Source organism: Leuciscus leuciscus, assembly GCF_965113295.1.
Source record: "Leuciscus leuciscus genome assembly, chromosome: 15".
In the NCBI taxonomy this organism is placed as follows: domain Eukaryota; kingdom Metazoa; phylum Chordata; class Actinopteri; order Cypriniformes; family Leuciscidae; genus Leuciscus; species Leuciscus leuciscus.
In genome coordinates, this window is record NC_138739.1 from 30,580,591 (window position 1) to 30,599,965 (window position 19,375).

At 36.7% G+C, this 19,375-nt stretch overlaps 1 protein-coding gene across 1 annotated transcript in view; it reads left to right on the forward strand.

The window, feature by feature from the left end:
• Positions 1-18,772, forward strand: part of LOC309476674 (adhesion G protein-coupled receptor D2) — a 42,684-nt gene extending 23,912 nt beyond the window's left edge. The window contains exons 21-22 of the mRNA XM_082139821.1: positions 11,517-11,558; positions 18,381-18,772. Coding sequence (XP_081995947.1) covers positions 11,517-11,558; positions 18,381-18,503 — 165 coding nt within the window. The 3' untranslated portion in view covers positions 18,504-18,772. The remainder of the gene's footprint in view (positions 1-11,516; positions 11,559-18,380) is intronic.
• Positions 18,773-19,375: the final 603 nt, after the last annotated feature.

Here is a 19,375-nt window from a genome sequence, read left to right on the forward strand (position 1 = left end):
CACACTATTAAGTAGTTGCTTATTAGCATGCATATTACTAGGATATTGACTGTTTATTAGTACTTATAAAGCAGATATTAATGCCTTATTCTGCATGACCATATTCTACATCCCTTGATCCAACCCAATACCTAAACTTAACTACTAACTATTAATAAGCAGTAATTAGGAGTTTATTAAGGCAAAAGTCGTAGTTAAGTTAATATTGAGAATTGGACCCTAATCTAAAGTGTGACCGAATTATCCTTATCAAATGATTGTTTAAAGGTAAAAGTTATGATTAAAATGTTTTTAAAATATTTTTTTATGATAAAAATTTAACATTTAAATAATTGATTTTATAACCATATGCAAGAACCAGAAAAAAACAGACAAATGAATAAATAAATAGAAAGAAAAAATAGTCAATTGGGTTTTATATAGAACACTAGGGCCCTATCTTACACCCGGCGCAATGCAGCACCAAGCGCGATGCAAGTGTTTTTTTGCTAGTTTCAGCCCGACGCAGTTATCATTTTCATGTCCTGCGCCACGTTGTTTAAATTTGTACTTTGTGTGCCCATGGGCGTGCTGGTCTGAAAACGAGCTGTGTTCTGGCGCATTGTTGGCACGTTGCTATTTTGAGGCAACAGAAATAGACTGCGCCATTGAACAACTGAAACCTGGTCTAAAGTCAATGGCTCAATATTTATTTATTTGTTATTTAATGAGCGCGTTAGTAATGTGCGCCTATAGGCGGATGCACAACGCGCGTACACTCTGCTTATTGAACACACAGGGATGCACAGCAGCACACAAACATGCCAAATATTAAAATTAAAAGGATTACAATGTAAAAGATTATTATTGTATACATAAAGATATGGTGGAATCCGGCTTGTCCCGTAAATGGTCTGCTTGCGCACTTTTATCTCGCGCACGAGCAGTTCCGTTTGCACCCTGGAGACGCGTTCGGCCTTTCCACTATCAAATTCCATCATGTAAATAGCGAATCTGCCATGTCGCGAGCGCAACTGGCATTTAAAGGGAATAGGAGATGAGACTCTGATTGGTTTAATGCACGTAAATCCCAAAACACACCCATTACTCATTAAGAGAATAGGGACAACCCTTTTAGACCATGCGCCTGGCGTGCAGACCATTTTTCCCGTCGTTAAACTAGCAAAAGTGGATTCGGACCGACCTATGTGAATTTGCGCCCTGTGCTTTAGACCATGCGCTTATATCATTAAAATAGGGCCCTAGGGTTCTTGACTCAATTTTGAAGATCCCTTTATGCCAAAAAGGTTCTATATAAGGGGAAATATCATAAATGATTACATAAAACCGTCATGTTTACCGGGTTTTAAAAAAAAAATTCTAGTGATTCGAATGTTTAAAAGCTTTTTAATTAATCCCTAAAAGGTTCTATACTGTATTTGAAGTGACTGACAGAACCCTTAAAAGTTCTATTATAACCTTTTTTTTCTAAAGTGTAGTAGACTTTTCGCAACTAAAATCAAGTAATTTCAGTAGAAATCCACAAGATCTGGAATTTCACTCAAGGATGAAGGATTTCCTTCCACAGATTTCACAACGGTTTCAAGTTGACCAACAAAAAACGTCTTGGTTTGAAAGTGACTTCTGTGTGAGCATCTCTACACTCTCAACAATAGACAACAAAAGACGGAACCGCACGGCAACACCCTGACAACCAGAGATACTCTTAATTCTATTATACAGACACCTTATGCATATCCTCTATTGACTTCCACTCCAGTAGCGTTACGATTCTTAAACTTTTTTTTTTTTTTTTTTTGCTAACCTGGAACACTTTACCTTCATAGCACTGACTTTTGCACAGACAAGCTCTGGCAAACAATATCATTGTATTTGACCTTTTCTCACTCCTTCACTCTCTCTCAGAGCCCGTTTGCCCCGTCCTGCCTCGTTCCAGGACCTTTCTGGACTTTCAGAGCTGACTGGCAGTGCGTTAGTTTTCTTTATTTCAACAGCGAGTCAGACCACCCTGTGCAGGCATGTGAAATAAGTCTGGCTGTGTGTTGATAGATCGTATAAAATTATTTTGTCATTGACTGGTATAATTTTAAAGGGCAAGTTTTACAAATTCTAACCTGCCATTTAATGTGTCAAAAAGTCCAGGGGTGAAATCAAATCCGCCTAAGTACAAGTTCACATTGTTTTTATTTGGCAATCTAACTTTAATGGCCGTTACACACGGAAAGCTGATCATAGGCCTACATCACGCTTAATGTCCAAAGCACTAGACGACAGCATCAGTGCTAGCCTGGACTTTTTTATCAATGAAAAACTCATTATTCATTGATAATCTTCCCTTCTGCTGTAGCTCTCAAATCTGATTTTCTTTAAGAGGGTCTTATACATGTTTTACCCTGATTCATAAGGGCTAACATTTGGAAGTCGACATGATTTTCAAGCTTTCGTTCACATTCTCTTGAAGGAAAAAACTGCCAGGCTCAGTGTTTCACAGCTGGGCCTGGTTTTGAACCCTCTCTGACATTCCCACCACACAGCTGAACACGTCTCCGAATTTGATCCGGTTCTGCAGTACATCAGCGTCAAAACCCAAAGCTGACATTTGGCCCTTTTTTAAAAGACCGCTGGCACTTAAAGTAAACGTTGTGTATACAACTTAATTAAACTGTTTTTCTGGGGGGCGTCAGAGACATTAGTAGGTCTCTTTAAAAAAAAAAGCGTGAAAACTGTCTTTTTCTCTCGCGCTCTGATTTCTTTTCTTCCAGAGCTTTTCTGTCTCCTATTTCTGTAATTATTGCCACATGCAGGAGGTTATGCCTGACACAAACAGAGAAAGCCTGGATCCTTTGACTCTACCCAGATTGATCCGTCAACTTTAGTTTGACAAGAAGAGACGTTTCTTATGGTTTGCTGTGTGTAATCCTACCAAGATTAAAGTCAGAATGGGTGTCCAGAACATTTGATATTCCATTAGCTACAGAATAGTCATTCTTTATTTGTTGAAGCACGACATTAGCGATGCACGTTTGCTGACCTTGGAAAGAATTCACTAAAATGTTATCAGCTGCCGTCACAATTATGTGCACCATGAGGTTGCACTTTTAATATATATATATATATATATATATTAGATAGATATATAGATAGATAGATAGATAGATAGATAGATAGACAGACAGATAGATTACACACACACACAGCCTTAGAGGCTTAGTGCCATCTGAAATTTTCTTCTAGAATGATCATTTTTAACAAGCTCGTATATTTAAGTTCAGTAATTTCACTTAAATGACAACTAATAGGTAATTTTCATTGCCATGAAATTACTGAACTTAAATATATTATACTTATATAAATATAAGATGGCACTTAGAGGCTTTTGCATCTGAACTCTTCATATATACAGTATATACACTATATGTAAAGTATATATGCATAACAATATGTGTGTGTGTGTATATACAGTGTAAATACACAGAAATATATATATATATTAATATAATTATACATACAGACTTTTTTAATGTTAGATGCAAACAATCAATTTTACAGTCCTATAGAGAGAGAGAGACAGACAGACAGACAGACAGACAGACAGACAGACAGATAGATAGATAGATAGATAGATAGATAGATAGATAGATAGATAGATAGATAGATAGATAGATAGATAGATAGATAGATAGATAGATAGATAGATAGATAGATAGATAGATAGATAGATAGATAGATGATGGATGGATGGATGGATGGATGGATGGATGGATGGATGGATGGATAGATAGATGTACATACAATTTATATACATACAATTATATAAAAATATAACAGTTTTATTTTGTATATAATTATTGCATAAACCATGTAAGTGTTTATAACTAGAAATCAATTATTCATGATTTTATATATACATGATATATTACTGATTCTAACTACTATATATAATTCTTATAATACTAATAATAATTATTCTAAATAATTGTGTACATAATTATACAAATATTTAAATTAGATATGTACACACAATTCATTTATATGTATTTACTTTTATGTACATTTTTTATTTTATATATATATTATTACATACATCATATAACTGTGTGTACAGTGAATTAATTTAATCATTTATAAATTACTTTTCACATAATATATATTAATATAATATATACATATTTATATATGTGTGTGTGTGTATACAGTTTATACTGTATACGGTGCATTTTATATAATTTATTTACTTAATTTAATTATTACATGCCATATAAATTATTTCATGATTAATAAGTTCATTTACTTTTCACAAATAATTCTTATACTGTATATTCTGATTAAATAATTGATTTCACTGTATACACACTTATATGATCTATATATTTTTTATGTATTTTTTTATTTTTCAATATAAATATATATAAAATATATAAATGATCATTTAAATAAAATCTCTGCTTCCGCTGTAATGGATGCTCACACACACATAAGAGTCCTTTCACCCAAAGCAGATGTTGACAGTCATCTGTAATTGTGGGTTTCTGGGCATGTGCGTCGCACAAAGCTAGCAAGCCTCTGTTTAAGATTGCCCTGAGCGTAACCCCAACCTAGCCTTCAACTCCACACACACACACACACACCTGATACCCCTCATGTCGTCATCAAAGTCACCCGCGCTATTCACTAAATTGAGAAATTGGTTCCAAACCCGAACAGCAAAGGGCTGGTCCTGCTCAAACGCTTCTCATTTCATAAAAGTGTTTTCCATGGATAAATTAGTCGGCTAGATAGATACTGTTTCCTTTCATTACTGCTTACTAAAATCAGATGCTATGGACATTGTTCAATATTTCCCCCCCTCAGAAACCATTGACGTCGCTCCATCCTTCCATCCGGTCAGCTCCATTTGTTCCTCAAGTAGTGTCACCCAGCATCATATATATAGATATTTATATATATATATATATATGAGCTGTTATATATATATATAACAGCTCAGAGATGGAGAGCTGCCCCATTCTCTCTGCCCATACACTGTGTCCCTTTAATCATAGTTTTCATTTCAGTACATTGAAATTTCCCTTACCAAGGACAACGTCATAAATAAAGACAAAAAAGGGTTTTGCGGAGAAAAATTTTGTACCTGCTCGCTCCCTAACTTTTTGTGCATTAGGGGACCGGATAAAAAAGACGAGCTGGTCATCTGTGAAAATTTATAATCATTTATTATGTGGCAGCTGGCGAGGCGAAGTAAGTAAAAGCGTGAAGGCAGACATCCATAAAAGGGGACGTGAAGCCCCTAAATGAAAAGCAAAGTGAATTCCTGTGTCTTGTCACAGGTAATGAGGAGCAAGGGCCTTTCTTCTCCTCGGGAGTACAGTGCGTTCGCTCTCGCTCTCAAATTTGAGAAGGATTTATCTGCGTTTGACACAGAATGGCACAGGGAAGAGTGACCTCAAGTTCCTTTATTTGTGAAAATGCATTTTTAGATTGTGTTATTGATTCCATCTGTATCTCCGAATGAGCATGTCCTGATTATTCGGATGAAATCGCACTTCCCAATGCATTGTGTTCTCTGGGGTGCCGCGTGTTTTTTGGAACACAACATTCACTAGTTCCGACTGCGTTCTGTTTTTAAACAACGGAATTGTTCCCTAATTAGTTTCGTTAGGAGATAATTTATGCTTTTTGTTTGATGTATAGCAATACAATCCCTTTGCATACATTTCCACCATTTTAGTGCTGAGTTCAAAAGAAATGCATTTTTTTATTTCCCCCACCCGAAAAAATACAATGCATTTAAATGTGCTCCATTTTTTCGTGTTTGTTTTTAGCTCGACATTAATGAATTAACTTTTTAAACAATCCGTCGTTATTGTTTTGGTGCCATTTTATTTTTAACTCAATTATATTCTAATTGATCATTTTTCATAATATGCAAGGGATGTTTTTCCCACTTTGTTCAGAACACAATGGATGATTAAATACAAATAAGGCCCATGATCAAAAACATGATAATTCATTTGCAATACTAAATAGAAAATTGACAGTCTAATGCAAAACAATGGGATGTGTGCCGCATTGTCTTTTACCCCCCGCTATCACTGGGTATTGATTCCTTAGAGGAGTCATGGGTACTGTAGTGCAGTTATTACACAGGATTATAAAGGGAATACGGTGGTTTAGAAAGTTTAAAACTGGATTTAACTTTTAAACAATGTTAAGAATGTTTCACTTTAAAACATAATTGACCAGCTCCACACCTTAATTTATTTATTAGAACATTTATTAATAATAATATATTAAATATGTTAATATAAATAATAATAATAACATAATTTTATTTAATAAAATGTTATATTAAATAACAATTATTATTAAAATTAATGTTTAAATATTTATTTACCTGAATATACGTTTACATGAATATTCAGTTAAATTCTGAATAAATATTTAACTAATTATTTATTTATTTATTTTTAACATCATTTATTATTTAGATACATTTTTATTTAAATAGATATTTATTTATCTATTTAAACATACAAACATTTATTTAAATAATAAAAAATAATAAATAAAAGTGTTAGATTCCAGATGATTATAAAGGGAAGACATTTGTTTAAAAAGTTTAAAACCAGATTTAACAGATTTATATATATGATAGAATATTAAATAACAATTATTAAAATGAATGTGTAAATCAGGGGTTTTCCTGGCTCAAAATGAGGTGGATTTTGTAAAAACTTTATCATGGCTGAAGAAAACACTTTTTTCAAGCACGTATTTTAGGTATTTTAATAATAAGACGATTAGATTTTTATTTTTAGGACACTATCATATACAGTGTTTCCCACTGTGGTGGGTGGACCATGGTCCCAGTCTAGGGCAGTGGTTCTCAAACTTTTTAGAGTGGTGTACCCCCTGAGGCTTTTAACATCCTTCTGCGTACCCCTTCTCTGCAGTCGCACCTTTTTCAGTAAGGGACAATATTTGCCCCCTTAAATCGATTTTTAAATCGACCTTTACAAATACCTTTATAAAAGAAATAATGCTTTAAATAATAAAATAAAAAAAGTTCAATAGAGGAATATGCAGTGATGGCAAAACGAACTGATGCTTTGAAATATTAAATTAAAACTGCCAGTAGGTGGTGGAAAGTCATTGTCTTTATGAGTGAGTCATCGAGTCATTCATTCATTCAGTAATGAAGCACTTGGCTGTAATTATGAATGAATCATTGACTCTCACGATTTGTTCAAAGCCGCAGATTCGTTCACAAACACTGCTGTGGCTTTCGTTTGAGCTATTATTTTGTTGCAAAAAATACTGACAATCACTTAATATCAATACCTTTTGTTTGTTGAGCTGTTGTATAAAATCACTGTCACATTTGCAGTCGTGTGGATATATTTGTATAATATGTGATCAACATTAAACTCACGCAGGGTATGTATCTGTATCGAAGAGAGTTTGAATATTAAATCGATCTCAATGCACAGTCTAGTGTCTATATTTGGTCTTCATGCTAGTAAGTACTAAATCCACACTTTTACAAAGGTAGGGTACATTGTCGAGAACGGCAGTATAGCGCGATTTGCCAAGGCAACAATCTGCACGCAACCTACAGTATCATATACTGTACACGCTGCTTGTGTGAATGCATCAGGTGTCATGTATTTAACGCATTTTACCTGATAGAAATACATGCTCAGTTTTAATGTTATTTTTAAGATGGGGTAGAATTAAATGAATGGCAAAACTCAGTATTTTGTTCGCGTACCCCCTTCTGTCACCTCACGTACCCCAGTTTGAGAACCACTGCTCTAGGGTGACCCATGTTAAAGTACATGTTAAAGATAAATTCATTAATCTTGTGCACTTTGAGAGTTCAAAATTAAGAGCATGTTCAGCGTGCAAATTGAACAAAGCAAAGGTCTATGCATTGACTTGTACCTGAACTTTAAAAGGGACTCATGTGCGCTAGAAATGCAGCTGTAATGTCACCTGAATCCGCTGTTAAAAATAAACCATCCACCCGCCAACAACCCAAACCTGATTTTCTCTGATTTAGATATCCGCTTCTGATCGCCACATTACAATTAGGCTACTCAGATTCGCAGTGTTAAGCGTGATGATTTGGTAACATATCACACTGAAGTAGGCTGCTTTAAATGAACATTTATTTAAAATAAAAGTTCTTCTTTGCCAAAATTACATTTCTTTAATAGCCTAAACACAGGCTTTACTCCCTTCAACCTGTTTCATTACATCAGTATGTTAGAAAATACTCTTGAGTATAATTTCTGTTAAGCTTGTGTATATTTTCAGTTAAAGCTTTTAAGTTATTAAGCAATAGCTCATGTAGGTTTTTTCCTTTGTGTTTTATATAATGACCACTAGGAGGCTTAGAGGCATGTTTTCCTTGATTGTTTTTCCCTGAAGGTTGTTGAAAACTAAAGTAAAAGAGTGACACATGTTCATTGCGTTTTACCGTGAAGTGAGAGTTCCGCAGTTAATTGAAAAGTAAATGTTTAATTCCTTGGCCCGCACGACCTGCAGATTCTCAGCATTATCCGCAGATTAATGTCTCAAGGAAGAAATGATCCATGATCCGCGCATTACTTTCGTGCGCTCTTGCAAAATGTCCTGAGCTAGCCTGGGAAAACCCAGACAACTTCCGGCAAATTTAGATTTGCTCTGCGAGTAGTCTGGCTAAGAGCTCATTCAAGCCCATTTCTAATCCGTCGAAATCGCGGCACCAATCAGAAACGTTGGGGCGGGCTTTACACGATGACGATCGCTCTGATTGGTTTTAGGTCTATCCAATTGCGCCCAGAGGCATTTGAGCGACGTTCGTTGGTGAAGCGCAGCAACTTTTAAATGCATTATTATATTCAAATTGCAAACAAATGAGGACAGTCTCCATGAAAGACCCACTGGCAGATGAATGTGCTACTACATTTCTCTCCGAAACGGTAGGAAATGAAATTAGATTTAATAGAGGATTTTAACTGTGACAAGATGATTGACAGGGCAGTTTACGTGACAGGATGCACGCGACAGATCCGTCTGATAAAGATGACGAAGTAGTATGTCCCAAAGCTTGCCTACTTTTTTGCCTTACCTTTTCTTCACAAAAAGAGTACATACTTTTATGGTGTAGTGTAACTTAGGCGAATTGGGACGCAGCATATGGCTTTACACGATGACGATCGCTCTGACTGGTTTTCGGTCTATCCAATTGCTCCCAGAGGCATTTGAGTGACGTCCGTTGGTGACGCCCCTTTGGAAATGAGTTATTAATGAAGCTTTGCCAGACCATAACTCAGTTACTACTGAGAATGGTCTGGTTTTAACCAGGCTAGTCCTGAGCCCCAGCTCTGTTAGGTTTTAGGGCCGGAGCTGAACCGGTTTTTCCGTCCCGGAACCGTCTTTTCTGCAGTGTAAATGGGTGGAACGATTCAAGAATAAACACAGGCCGGTAACCCACAATGGAACCGTGTCGGTGGAAAAGTGCTATCTTAGCATCTGAGTTTTTTGTTGAAAGCTGGAGGCGGCACGAAATTTGACGGAGACGGCTGCCTCTTGCCATTTTGATTTTCATAGACTGGTATACAAAAAAAATGTTCTCTTATTTTATGGTATGTCACTGGTACTTTAACAGTAGTTGATGGTGTAGCATGGCCCCGATGGGAGATCTGTGAAATGAAGAGGGCTGGCATCACAGGCGACATAGTGGACAACTAGAACAGACCTCCAAATCATGCTGTCAATGATGATGCATTATGATCTAGCTGTGGCAAATTGGACGCTTGCTCCAAACTCTTGCTTGATTGATGTCACTCTATCAGAGGTGTCAGATATGACAGATATTAAAGGGGTGGTTGATTATGATTTCACTTTTTTAACTTTAGTTAGTGTGTAATGTTGATGTTTGAGCATAAACAACATCTGCCAAGTCACGATGCTCAAAGTTCAAAGCAAAGGGAAATATTTGCTTTTAAAGAAATTGCTTTTTAAGGACTACAACACACGGCTGGTTGGGACTACATGACATTCCTCCCCCTAAAACTTACATAAACCCCGCCCCCGGGAACGCGATTTATAGATTATCATGACAGAATATGCTAATCAATGATTAGAAGATAGTTAACTCCACATCAGCTACATAAATTTAAACATAAACAAAAAAGTTTTAGAAATTTTCAGGACACAAGCTGTTGTAGCTCCGCCCCCCGTGCTGGGAGCAGCTGCTCATTTGCATTTAAAGGGACAGACACAAAAACGGTGCATTTTTGCTAACAATTTCAACATGCTATATAAAAATATCTGTGGAGTATTTTGAGCTAAAACTTCACATACACACTCTGGGGACATCAGAGACTTATTTTACATTTTTTGCTTTGAAAAGAGCATTATACCACCCCTTTAAGCTCACAGAGCAAAATATGGCAATAATAATTTTTTTAAATTTTTTTAGGAGGCATGAATTCTGCTGGTAATGGCAAGACTTTGGGGTTCAATTTCTTCAGAATGAATATAGACTGCATTTTTGAAGTTACAGTATTGTACAGTATTGCTAGAAAGCATTAAACTTTGGCATACTTTTAGCATGTATATTCCAAAGAACATTTTCAGTCATGATAGCAAAATGAAAGTAAAAAAGCGAATACATTTTTTTCCTTAAGATGTGCAACTTTTATATTCAAAACCTACAATCATAGAAAATAAAGAAAAACTGGCACTTTCTTTTCTCAAGGGCAGTTGATGCATGCACTTTTCAGACCTGAAATGTTTTTTCTTTGACCTTTCTTTTATAAGTGAAGACAGATATTAAGAGTAGACAGCATAATGTGTATATAAATAAATACAAATATGTGGAATTGATTATAATATGGTGTTGTTAATAAGAGTCTTTATTTTTTTTATTAATTATTTGACAAAATTGTAAATACTGTCATTATTTGAGGGAATGTCTTGAGGGTGAGTAAATATTATTTTATTTTTTTTACCATTTTGTATCTTTCGTTTGTACAAGATCTGAATGCTAAGTATCGCGAAACCCATCTTTTTGCTATGACATTCACATTTTCTGGTCTTGGAACATCTAAACTTTTAGTTTGTTCAATCATCCTCTTTCTTTTGCTCTCCAGACCTAAAGATGCACAACTCGTACTGAATAGTCAAATGGCCATTTTTATGTCCCCATCTGTACATCCAAGGGCAGCCCATTCATGCTTCTTTCAAATTGTTTTGTTAACTTGTATTGGTCTTTCTTTTCCTTTTATTATGCTTTCTTCCATACTAAGCCCTTTGCTTGGATGATTTGGAGTGAAGAATAGGCTTTCACAAAGCTTCGGTAACCTTGGGCCGAAGTTCTGAGCAGGGTTACGCATATCAGTCTCCAACGTTCAGACTGGTTTCAGAAATGCTTTTCATACTGTTCTTTTTTGTTAGAATAATTCCAGTAGCTTGAATAAAAAAAGAAAAGATTCCTAACAACTTCTTTCTTTTTTCTTTTGCAGGGTCTCTTCATCTTCCTGATATATGGAGTGTACAACACTGAGGTAAGTCCGCAGTGCATCTCAAGGCTGACTGAGTGAGTGAGAGAAATGACATGATGTTTCTGATGGGACCCCCACCCCGCCAAAGGAAGGTTAGGGGGGTGGCGGATTGAAAGCGAGACTCTTTCTTTTTTTTCCACATGAGCGTCCCACTGCCCTTCATGCTTGGGCTAACTTATATGCATCCAGTCCCACCATTAAACACTGACACCCGGAGTAAAGAGCCAGTCATCCCTCAACCACATTGGCCAATATTTCACTGCCTCTTTAAGTTTTTAAACTCACGGTCTTCCATTTAACATTCTGACATTAGAGCTCTCCGCCGGTTCAGACGCAGAGGCACAGGGAGAAACGGATATGTATGCAGGACGGCGGGAAGATCGGGGGGAAATTTACCTGCAGAATTGCTATTACCATTTAGATGCTCTTCTGAAGAGTGGAGAACTAAACACAAGTGTTATGAATTGGGGATGAGGCGAATTTGTTCTATATTGTCGTCTTGGAATTCAAATTCAAATGCGAACAAGGCATCTATCTGTCTATCTATCTATCTATCTATCTATCTATCTATCTATCTATCTATCTATCTATCTATCTGTCTGTCTGTCTGTCTGTCTGTCTGTCTATCTATCTATCTATCTATCTATCTATCTATCTATCTATCTATCTATCTATCTATCTATCTATCTATCTGTCTGTCTGTCTGTCTGTCTGTCTGTCTGTCTGTCTGTCTGTCTGTCTATCCGTCTGTCTATCTATCTATCTATCCGTCGGTCTGTCTGTCTGTCTGTCTGTCTGTCTGTCTATCTATCTGTCTGTCTGTCTGTCTGTCTGTCTGTCTGTCTGTCTATCTATCTATCTATCCGTCTGTCTATCTATCTATCTATCTATCCGTCGGTCTGTCTGTCTGTCTGTCTGTCTGTCTGTCTATCTATCTGTCTGTCTATCTATCTATCTATCCGTCTGTCTATCTATCTATCTATCCGTCGGTCTGTCTGTCTGTCTGTCTGTCTATCTATCTATCTATCCGTCTGTCTATCTATCTATCTATCTATCTTTCCGTCGGTCTGTCTGTCTGTCTGTCTGTCTGTCTGTCTATCTATCTATCTATCTGTCTGTCTATCTGTCTATCTATCTATCTATCTATCTATCTATCTATCTATCTGTCTGTCTATCTATCTATCTATCTATCTATCTATCTATCTATCTATCTATCTATCTATCCGTCTGTCCGTCTATCTATCTATCTATCTATCTATCTATCTATCTATCTATCTATCTATCTATCTATCTATCTATCTATCTATCTATCTATCTATCTATCTATCTATCTATCTATCCGTCGGTCTGTCTGTCTGTGTGTGTGTCTGTCTGTCTATCTATCTATCTATCTATCCGTCTGTCTGTCTGTCTGCCTATCTGTCTATCTATCATCTATCTATATACTATCTATCTATCTGTCTATCTATTTATCTATCTGTCTGTCTGTCTGTCTGTCTATCTATCTATCTGTATCTGTCTATCAGCTATCTATCTATCTGTCTGTCTGTCTATCTATCTATCTATCTATCTATCTATCTATCTATCTATCTGTCTGTCTGTCTGTCTAACTATCTGTCTATCTGTCTGTCTATCTATCTGTCTGTCTGTCTATCTATCTGTCTATCTGTCTATCAGCTGTCCATCTATCTGTCTGTCTATCTGTCTGTCTGTCTATCAGCTGTCTGTCTGTCTGTCTATCTATCTGTCTATCTGTCTGTCTATCTGTATCTGTCTATCAGCTATCTATCTATCTATCTGTCTGTCTGTCTAACTATCTGTCTATCAGCTGTCTGTCTGTCTGTCTGTCTATCTATCTGTCTATCTGTCTGTCTATCTGTATCTGTCTATCAGCTATCTATCTATCTGTCTGTCTGTCTAACTATCTGTCTATCTGTCTGTCTATCTATCTATCTATCTATCTATCTATCTATCTGTCTGTCTGTCTGTCTGTCTGTCTGTCTGTCTATCTATCTGTCTATCTGTCTGTCTATCAGCTGTCCATCTATCTATCTGTCTGTCTATCTATCTATCTATCTGTTTGTCTGTCTGTCTGTCATTCTATCTTCTGTCTGTCATCTAAATATCTCCCATGTTTTGTGCTCTCAGCTGTCCATCTATCTGTCTGTCTATCAGCTGTCTGTCTATCTATCTATCTATCTATTTACATTTAGTCATTTATCTATCTATCTATCTATCTATCTATCTATCTATCTATCTATCTATCTATCTATCTATCTATCTATCTATCTATCTATCTATCTATCTATCTATCTGTCTGTCTGTCTGTCTGTCTGTCTGTCTGTCTGTCTGTCTGTCTATCTATCTATCTATCTGTCTGTCTATCTGTCTGTCTATCAGCTGTCCATCTATCTGTCTGTCTATCTGTCTGTCTGTATATCAGCTGTCTGTCTGTCTAACTATCTGTCTATCTGTCTGTCTATCTATCTGTCTGTCTGTCTGTCTGTCTATCTATCTGTCTGTCTGTCTGTCTGTCTATCTGTCTATCTATCTATCTGTCTGTCTGTCTGTCTATCTATCTATCTATCTGTCTATCTATCTGTCTATCTGTCTGTCTATCAGCTGTCCATCTATCTATCTATCTGTTTGTCTGTCTGTCTGTCATTCTATCTTCTGTCTGTCATCTAAAAATATCTCCCATGTTTTGTGCTCTCTGCTCCCATCAAATGTAGTTTGATGAAGTGTGTTGCCTGCAGTATCAGGTGGGCTGAGCTGATAGTGGACAAAAAATGTAAAGTTGGTTGTCAAGCTTGAATTGCTCCGATGGCAGGAAAATTCCTTTGTTAATTATTCATATATTTAATATTATAATACAAAAAATAATAATTTAATCAATTAATATTATTTTAATAATTGTCATTTGAAATGTTAACATAATATTTCAAATATAGCAGACCAAACTCTCTTACCTCACTCTTAGCACATGGATAAGTGGAGTTTGCAGGCCTCAGACCTCAGCTTCTTTTATCCTCCTCTCCTCTCTCCATCTCCACCATGAGTATTGATGGAGCTCCCCTGCCTTTTGTCTACCTTTGCCTCTACCTTTTCAGTGCCTACAAAAGAGGTGTAAGGAGACGGCCCTGAGATCGGGCCCCGTATTGACACAGCAGAGACTCGCCGGTGACCCTCTCCGCATTGTAAAATAAATCATCGCTGCATTCTTGCTTAACAGGCTTTTTTAGTACGTCGGAATCTATTTTCCAACCCCCGGCTCTCCTTGACCCAGAGGTCTTCACAATTTGTGTGCAGCTCGTGTCTGCTTTACACTTTTTTCAAAGGGGGTTTTGTAAATATAGAATGTAATAATCTGTGCGAATTTACCTTGTTCCCTTTGTGCAGTTAAATGACAAAAAACAATAGCAGATTAAGTTTCACCATCTGACACCACAAAGGAAATTCTCATATAATTGAAAAATTGAGGAGAATGATCAAAGTGTTTGTAAACAAAGACTAAAAAAGTCCCCAGAATATTTAAAGAGCGGAAGAAAGAGGCCAAAGTGAAACGATCAACCCTGTCTGCTCTGATTTAAAGAAATTCCCGCTTCTCCTGGGACAAAAAAAAAAAATCTGTTTCACACGTCTGTACAGTTGATTATCTCAGAAGAAACATACGAGCGAGAATATGTAAAATCAGCCATTCGTGTGTGAGAGAGAGAGAGAGAGAGAGAGAGAGAGAGAGAGAGAGAGAGAGTGATAACATGCCATTTATTCCCAATGTGCATGAACCATTAGTTAAGACATGAGAATATTTTACATTCAAATACTTTAGATACCATGTCGATTATGTATAGTGATTTGTTGAACAGGATATTGCTTATAATAATAAAATATTAATTATGCCCAGTATACGGTATATTGTGTTCTCCTGCTTAGAATTAATAGAATAACAGGTTGCAATTCAATTTGATGATAATTTCCCTTTCTAATTTCTCTTTGAGTTTTTTATATACAGTAGATCATCCCACCCCAAGAACAAATTAAAACTGACCGCTTTGATCATTAATTTTTTTTAAATATAATTTACTCTGTTTTTACTTAATAATAGCCATCCCTGTTTTATGACCTCTGCTTTTTCTTTTCTTTAGCAAAATGTGTCCATTTGCATTGCTTTCATATGGAAATTTTATCTAATGTATTTTTAGATTGAACATTAGGGCTACATCACTTTAAAACCTTGAGAGGAAAACAGCTAAACTGCTTTTAAGAGCAGCATCTTCAAACCAGTTCCTCCAGTTGCTGGAAATGCTCTTTCGTCAAACAGCTTTCTATGATTTTACCTGGAATAAAGTGATTTGATTTCTTAGTTCTATTCGTTAAAGCTACAGCGCACTTGATTTGCCAAAAAGAAAGTGTGAGAGAGGGAGAAAAGAGTGTCTGTTTGCAAATCTGACATATTACCGTTGACTCCGAGCTGTCAGAGCTTTTCAGTTCTCTTCATTAACTCTGTCGTCACAGTGATAGTGTCTATTCAAAACAAGCCAGTGTGTGTATATCTGCATGGCAGCAATAATTTATGACAACAGCAGAGCCTAATGAAGTCATAAGAGCTAATGCATATTCACCAGCATAGGGCTGGAGCTTGTGCCGGACTCGTGCTGGGAAATGCAGGCAGGTTTTTTTCCGGTCGCTGACAGCCAGGCTGGAAAATAATATCTAGCAGGCCAGGAAACAGCTGGACTGGATTGTAAAATGTGAGGAATATTGTCATACAGAAAATGTAGATTTTTATACAACTATATACACACACACACACACACACACACACACACAACGACTCCTAGTTTGCAAAATAATATATTGCATAATAAGTAATGTAACATGTTACATTTTATATACTTTTTATATTAAAATAAATATAAATAGGAATATATAATTTTTTAATTAATTGTAGATTTGACTTAAAGCTGCAGTCCGTAACTTTTTTGGGTTAAAAATGATCCAAAATAAATTTTTGAGTAAGTACATAACCAGCCAGCGTTCAGAACTATCTGCTTGCCTTAGCTCATTCAAAACGGTAAGCTTGTAATAATGTTTTTAATTCCAGTGGTACTGGTGGATTTCTGCGGGAAATTAGAGCATGTCTTTGCGTCATTACGTCACATCTGTACACATAAAGAAGGAGTCTCGGCTAGTAGGCTATGAGTGTGTGAGGATGTAGGAGGTGGAGATTTATAGCCTTTTGCACTTTATAGAATTAAACTTATCAATTTGATGGCGGATCCAGAAAGGTTCAAACGACAAGCAGTGACAACTGGAGATTCACCCGTTGTAAAATGCAAAAGACTTCGGAGTGGCTACTGAAAAAAAGAGACTGCAACAGGCCCATGTGAAAACAAGGATAATATCGGAAGGGCATTAAATGTAGTCACGCTGATGTTGTTAACATTAACAATTTGAGAACAAAGTGTAATTTGCACGGTTTGACGTGATATGATAAGCGATCGTTAGATTTAATCAGCGCGATTTACTTCAATGCTTTTTCCCCTTTAGTTGGTCAGAACAAAAGTGGATGTTACTTACTTGTTCAGATTACATTTTCCGGTGAAAATTCTTATGTTGGTCATACTTCCAAAAAGAGGAATCTGTGATTGCGAATGACAGGATCCACACCGGCGCGGCGACTGACAGCCGCACATTCTCCTCAAAACATTGGATTCATCCGCGCTGTGCCGTGCCGAGGCACAACCCATGTAAAGTTGATAATTACGCAAATAACTGCAATTGCAGATTGCGAACAGAGAGGGCGACAAAGAGGAAAAACTACGGACTGCAGCTTTAAAAAAATCTGTTTTAGTTTTATTACTTTATTCATACATTTTGCATTTTATATAGCCTATATATATCTATATCTATCTATATATATATATATATATATATGTGTGTGTGTGTGTGTGTGTATATATTTCATTTTTTTATGTTAATATACTTTAATATAATTAATTTGCAACAGTTACAGTTCCACTTAGTATATATATATATATAGGCTATGATTTTGATTACAATAAATGTAAATAAAAATATATAATTTTTTTATTATATTTTAATGTACAAATCATTTTAATGTAATGTTATATAAAATATATTTCATACATTTTCTTTATTTACAGTAATAATATAAAGTACATTAAACAATTTTTTACATTCAATACAAAAATAAATCAAACATGATATATTTATTGAAACATATTTATATTCAAATATACATATTATATATATTGCATTTTCACAATAATATGAATTACTATAATTACTTTTCAGCAGTTGATTTTTCTCTTATAAACATCACAAACGTGATGCTAGAAAAAAGGCTTTACATTTGATGTGTATTAACGAGTAATCGACTCACGTCGGCGCGAGTTTATTGTACTGTGTGTGTCATTCTACATGCATCGCCCAACATCCCAGTTTTTCTCACACAGTCCAAATGTAATTTGTTCTGCAAGGGTGGTCGTTTCCTCTATCGCTTCATTTCCGCGGCCCCCCTGTGCTGTGTGACGGATGAGAGGTTAAGACGCTCTCCTTACTTTGCCCACTCTACGCGTCACATTCAGGACCCATTACATGTGACAAACTGGAACATTTTGGTCTGCGGCACTCATTGACTTTTATGCAATGGCGGCTATTTACTTTCTCTATTCCCAGTTCGGATTGAATTTCACCTTCCCGGGGCCAAGAAGACTCATGCGAGCGCAAAGTGTTTTGTATTAAGTGTTTAGTATTGAGTCATGACATTTTAACCATCCACCCCCTCCTTGTTATCCACAGGTTCGAAACACAGTCAACAGAATCAAAGAAAGAAGAAAAGCCTTAAATTTCTCCGTAAGTTCTCCCAGCTTGCATGTTTTCTCGAATACCAGAGGATTTCTTTATATAGTGCAAATGTCATAACGTAGAGTGTGTTTTGTGCATGTTTCGCCCCCCGGCCCTGTTTCACACACCCACTCAGGCCACCTCAATCCAGCCAATGTCAAGCAGCAGCCCTGGGTTACATGTTTCTAATCCTGTGGAAACTCGTCCCTTCACATTAAACTGTCAGGCCAGTATTTATACGCGAGGCTGCTGTTGACGGAGATCACTTAGCTTCACCAAAGCGGTTTAAAAGTAGTTAATAGACACCCCCCCATCGGCGCACCACCTCACCTCCACCGACACTACGAGCGGTTCCTCTATGAATGGCCACATTAACTCTCCTCCGGGCTTGTCACGGTTTATGGCCTACGGCAGTTTGTCCCGCTCGGCCCTTGCAGTGCCACCAGGTCATTGAGAACGGAATGAGACAATTTCTAAAGGCGGATTGATTTTAGAATATGGCCCCCCTCCCTCTTCCCTTTGACCCCCCTGACAGGCCCGACACCGTTAAGACTGGGACTTGTAAAAAACGACTGTGGCCCCATACGCGAGTGCCAGGTAGCAGCTGATAAATCGTAGCGGGTCGTATTAGCAGTGGGACCCTTTAGCGCTCTCTGGGCAATTTTCCAATTTTCAAAGTCCACGCGATGAGATTCGCTGGCCGCGTGTGGCGGATGGTTTTTTAGCTAATGCCGTTTTGCGTCATAAATCTAGAGGTGATATACTGTATCTCGCTGAATAGCTTTGGTGCTGGACGGGGTCCAGAATGGGAAAGGAAAATGTACTCTTCTTTATTGGATTAGAGCAGTGGTCAGGGAATGTACTGACTTCCAATATTGTAGTAATAACCTACAAGATGTACTGTAGATGGATGTTTGTTTGTTTTTTTCCCCCTGAGGGAATCCTTACGT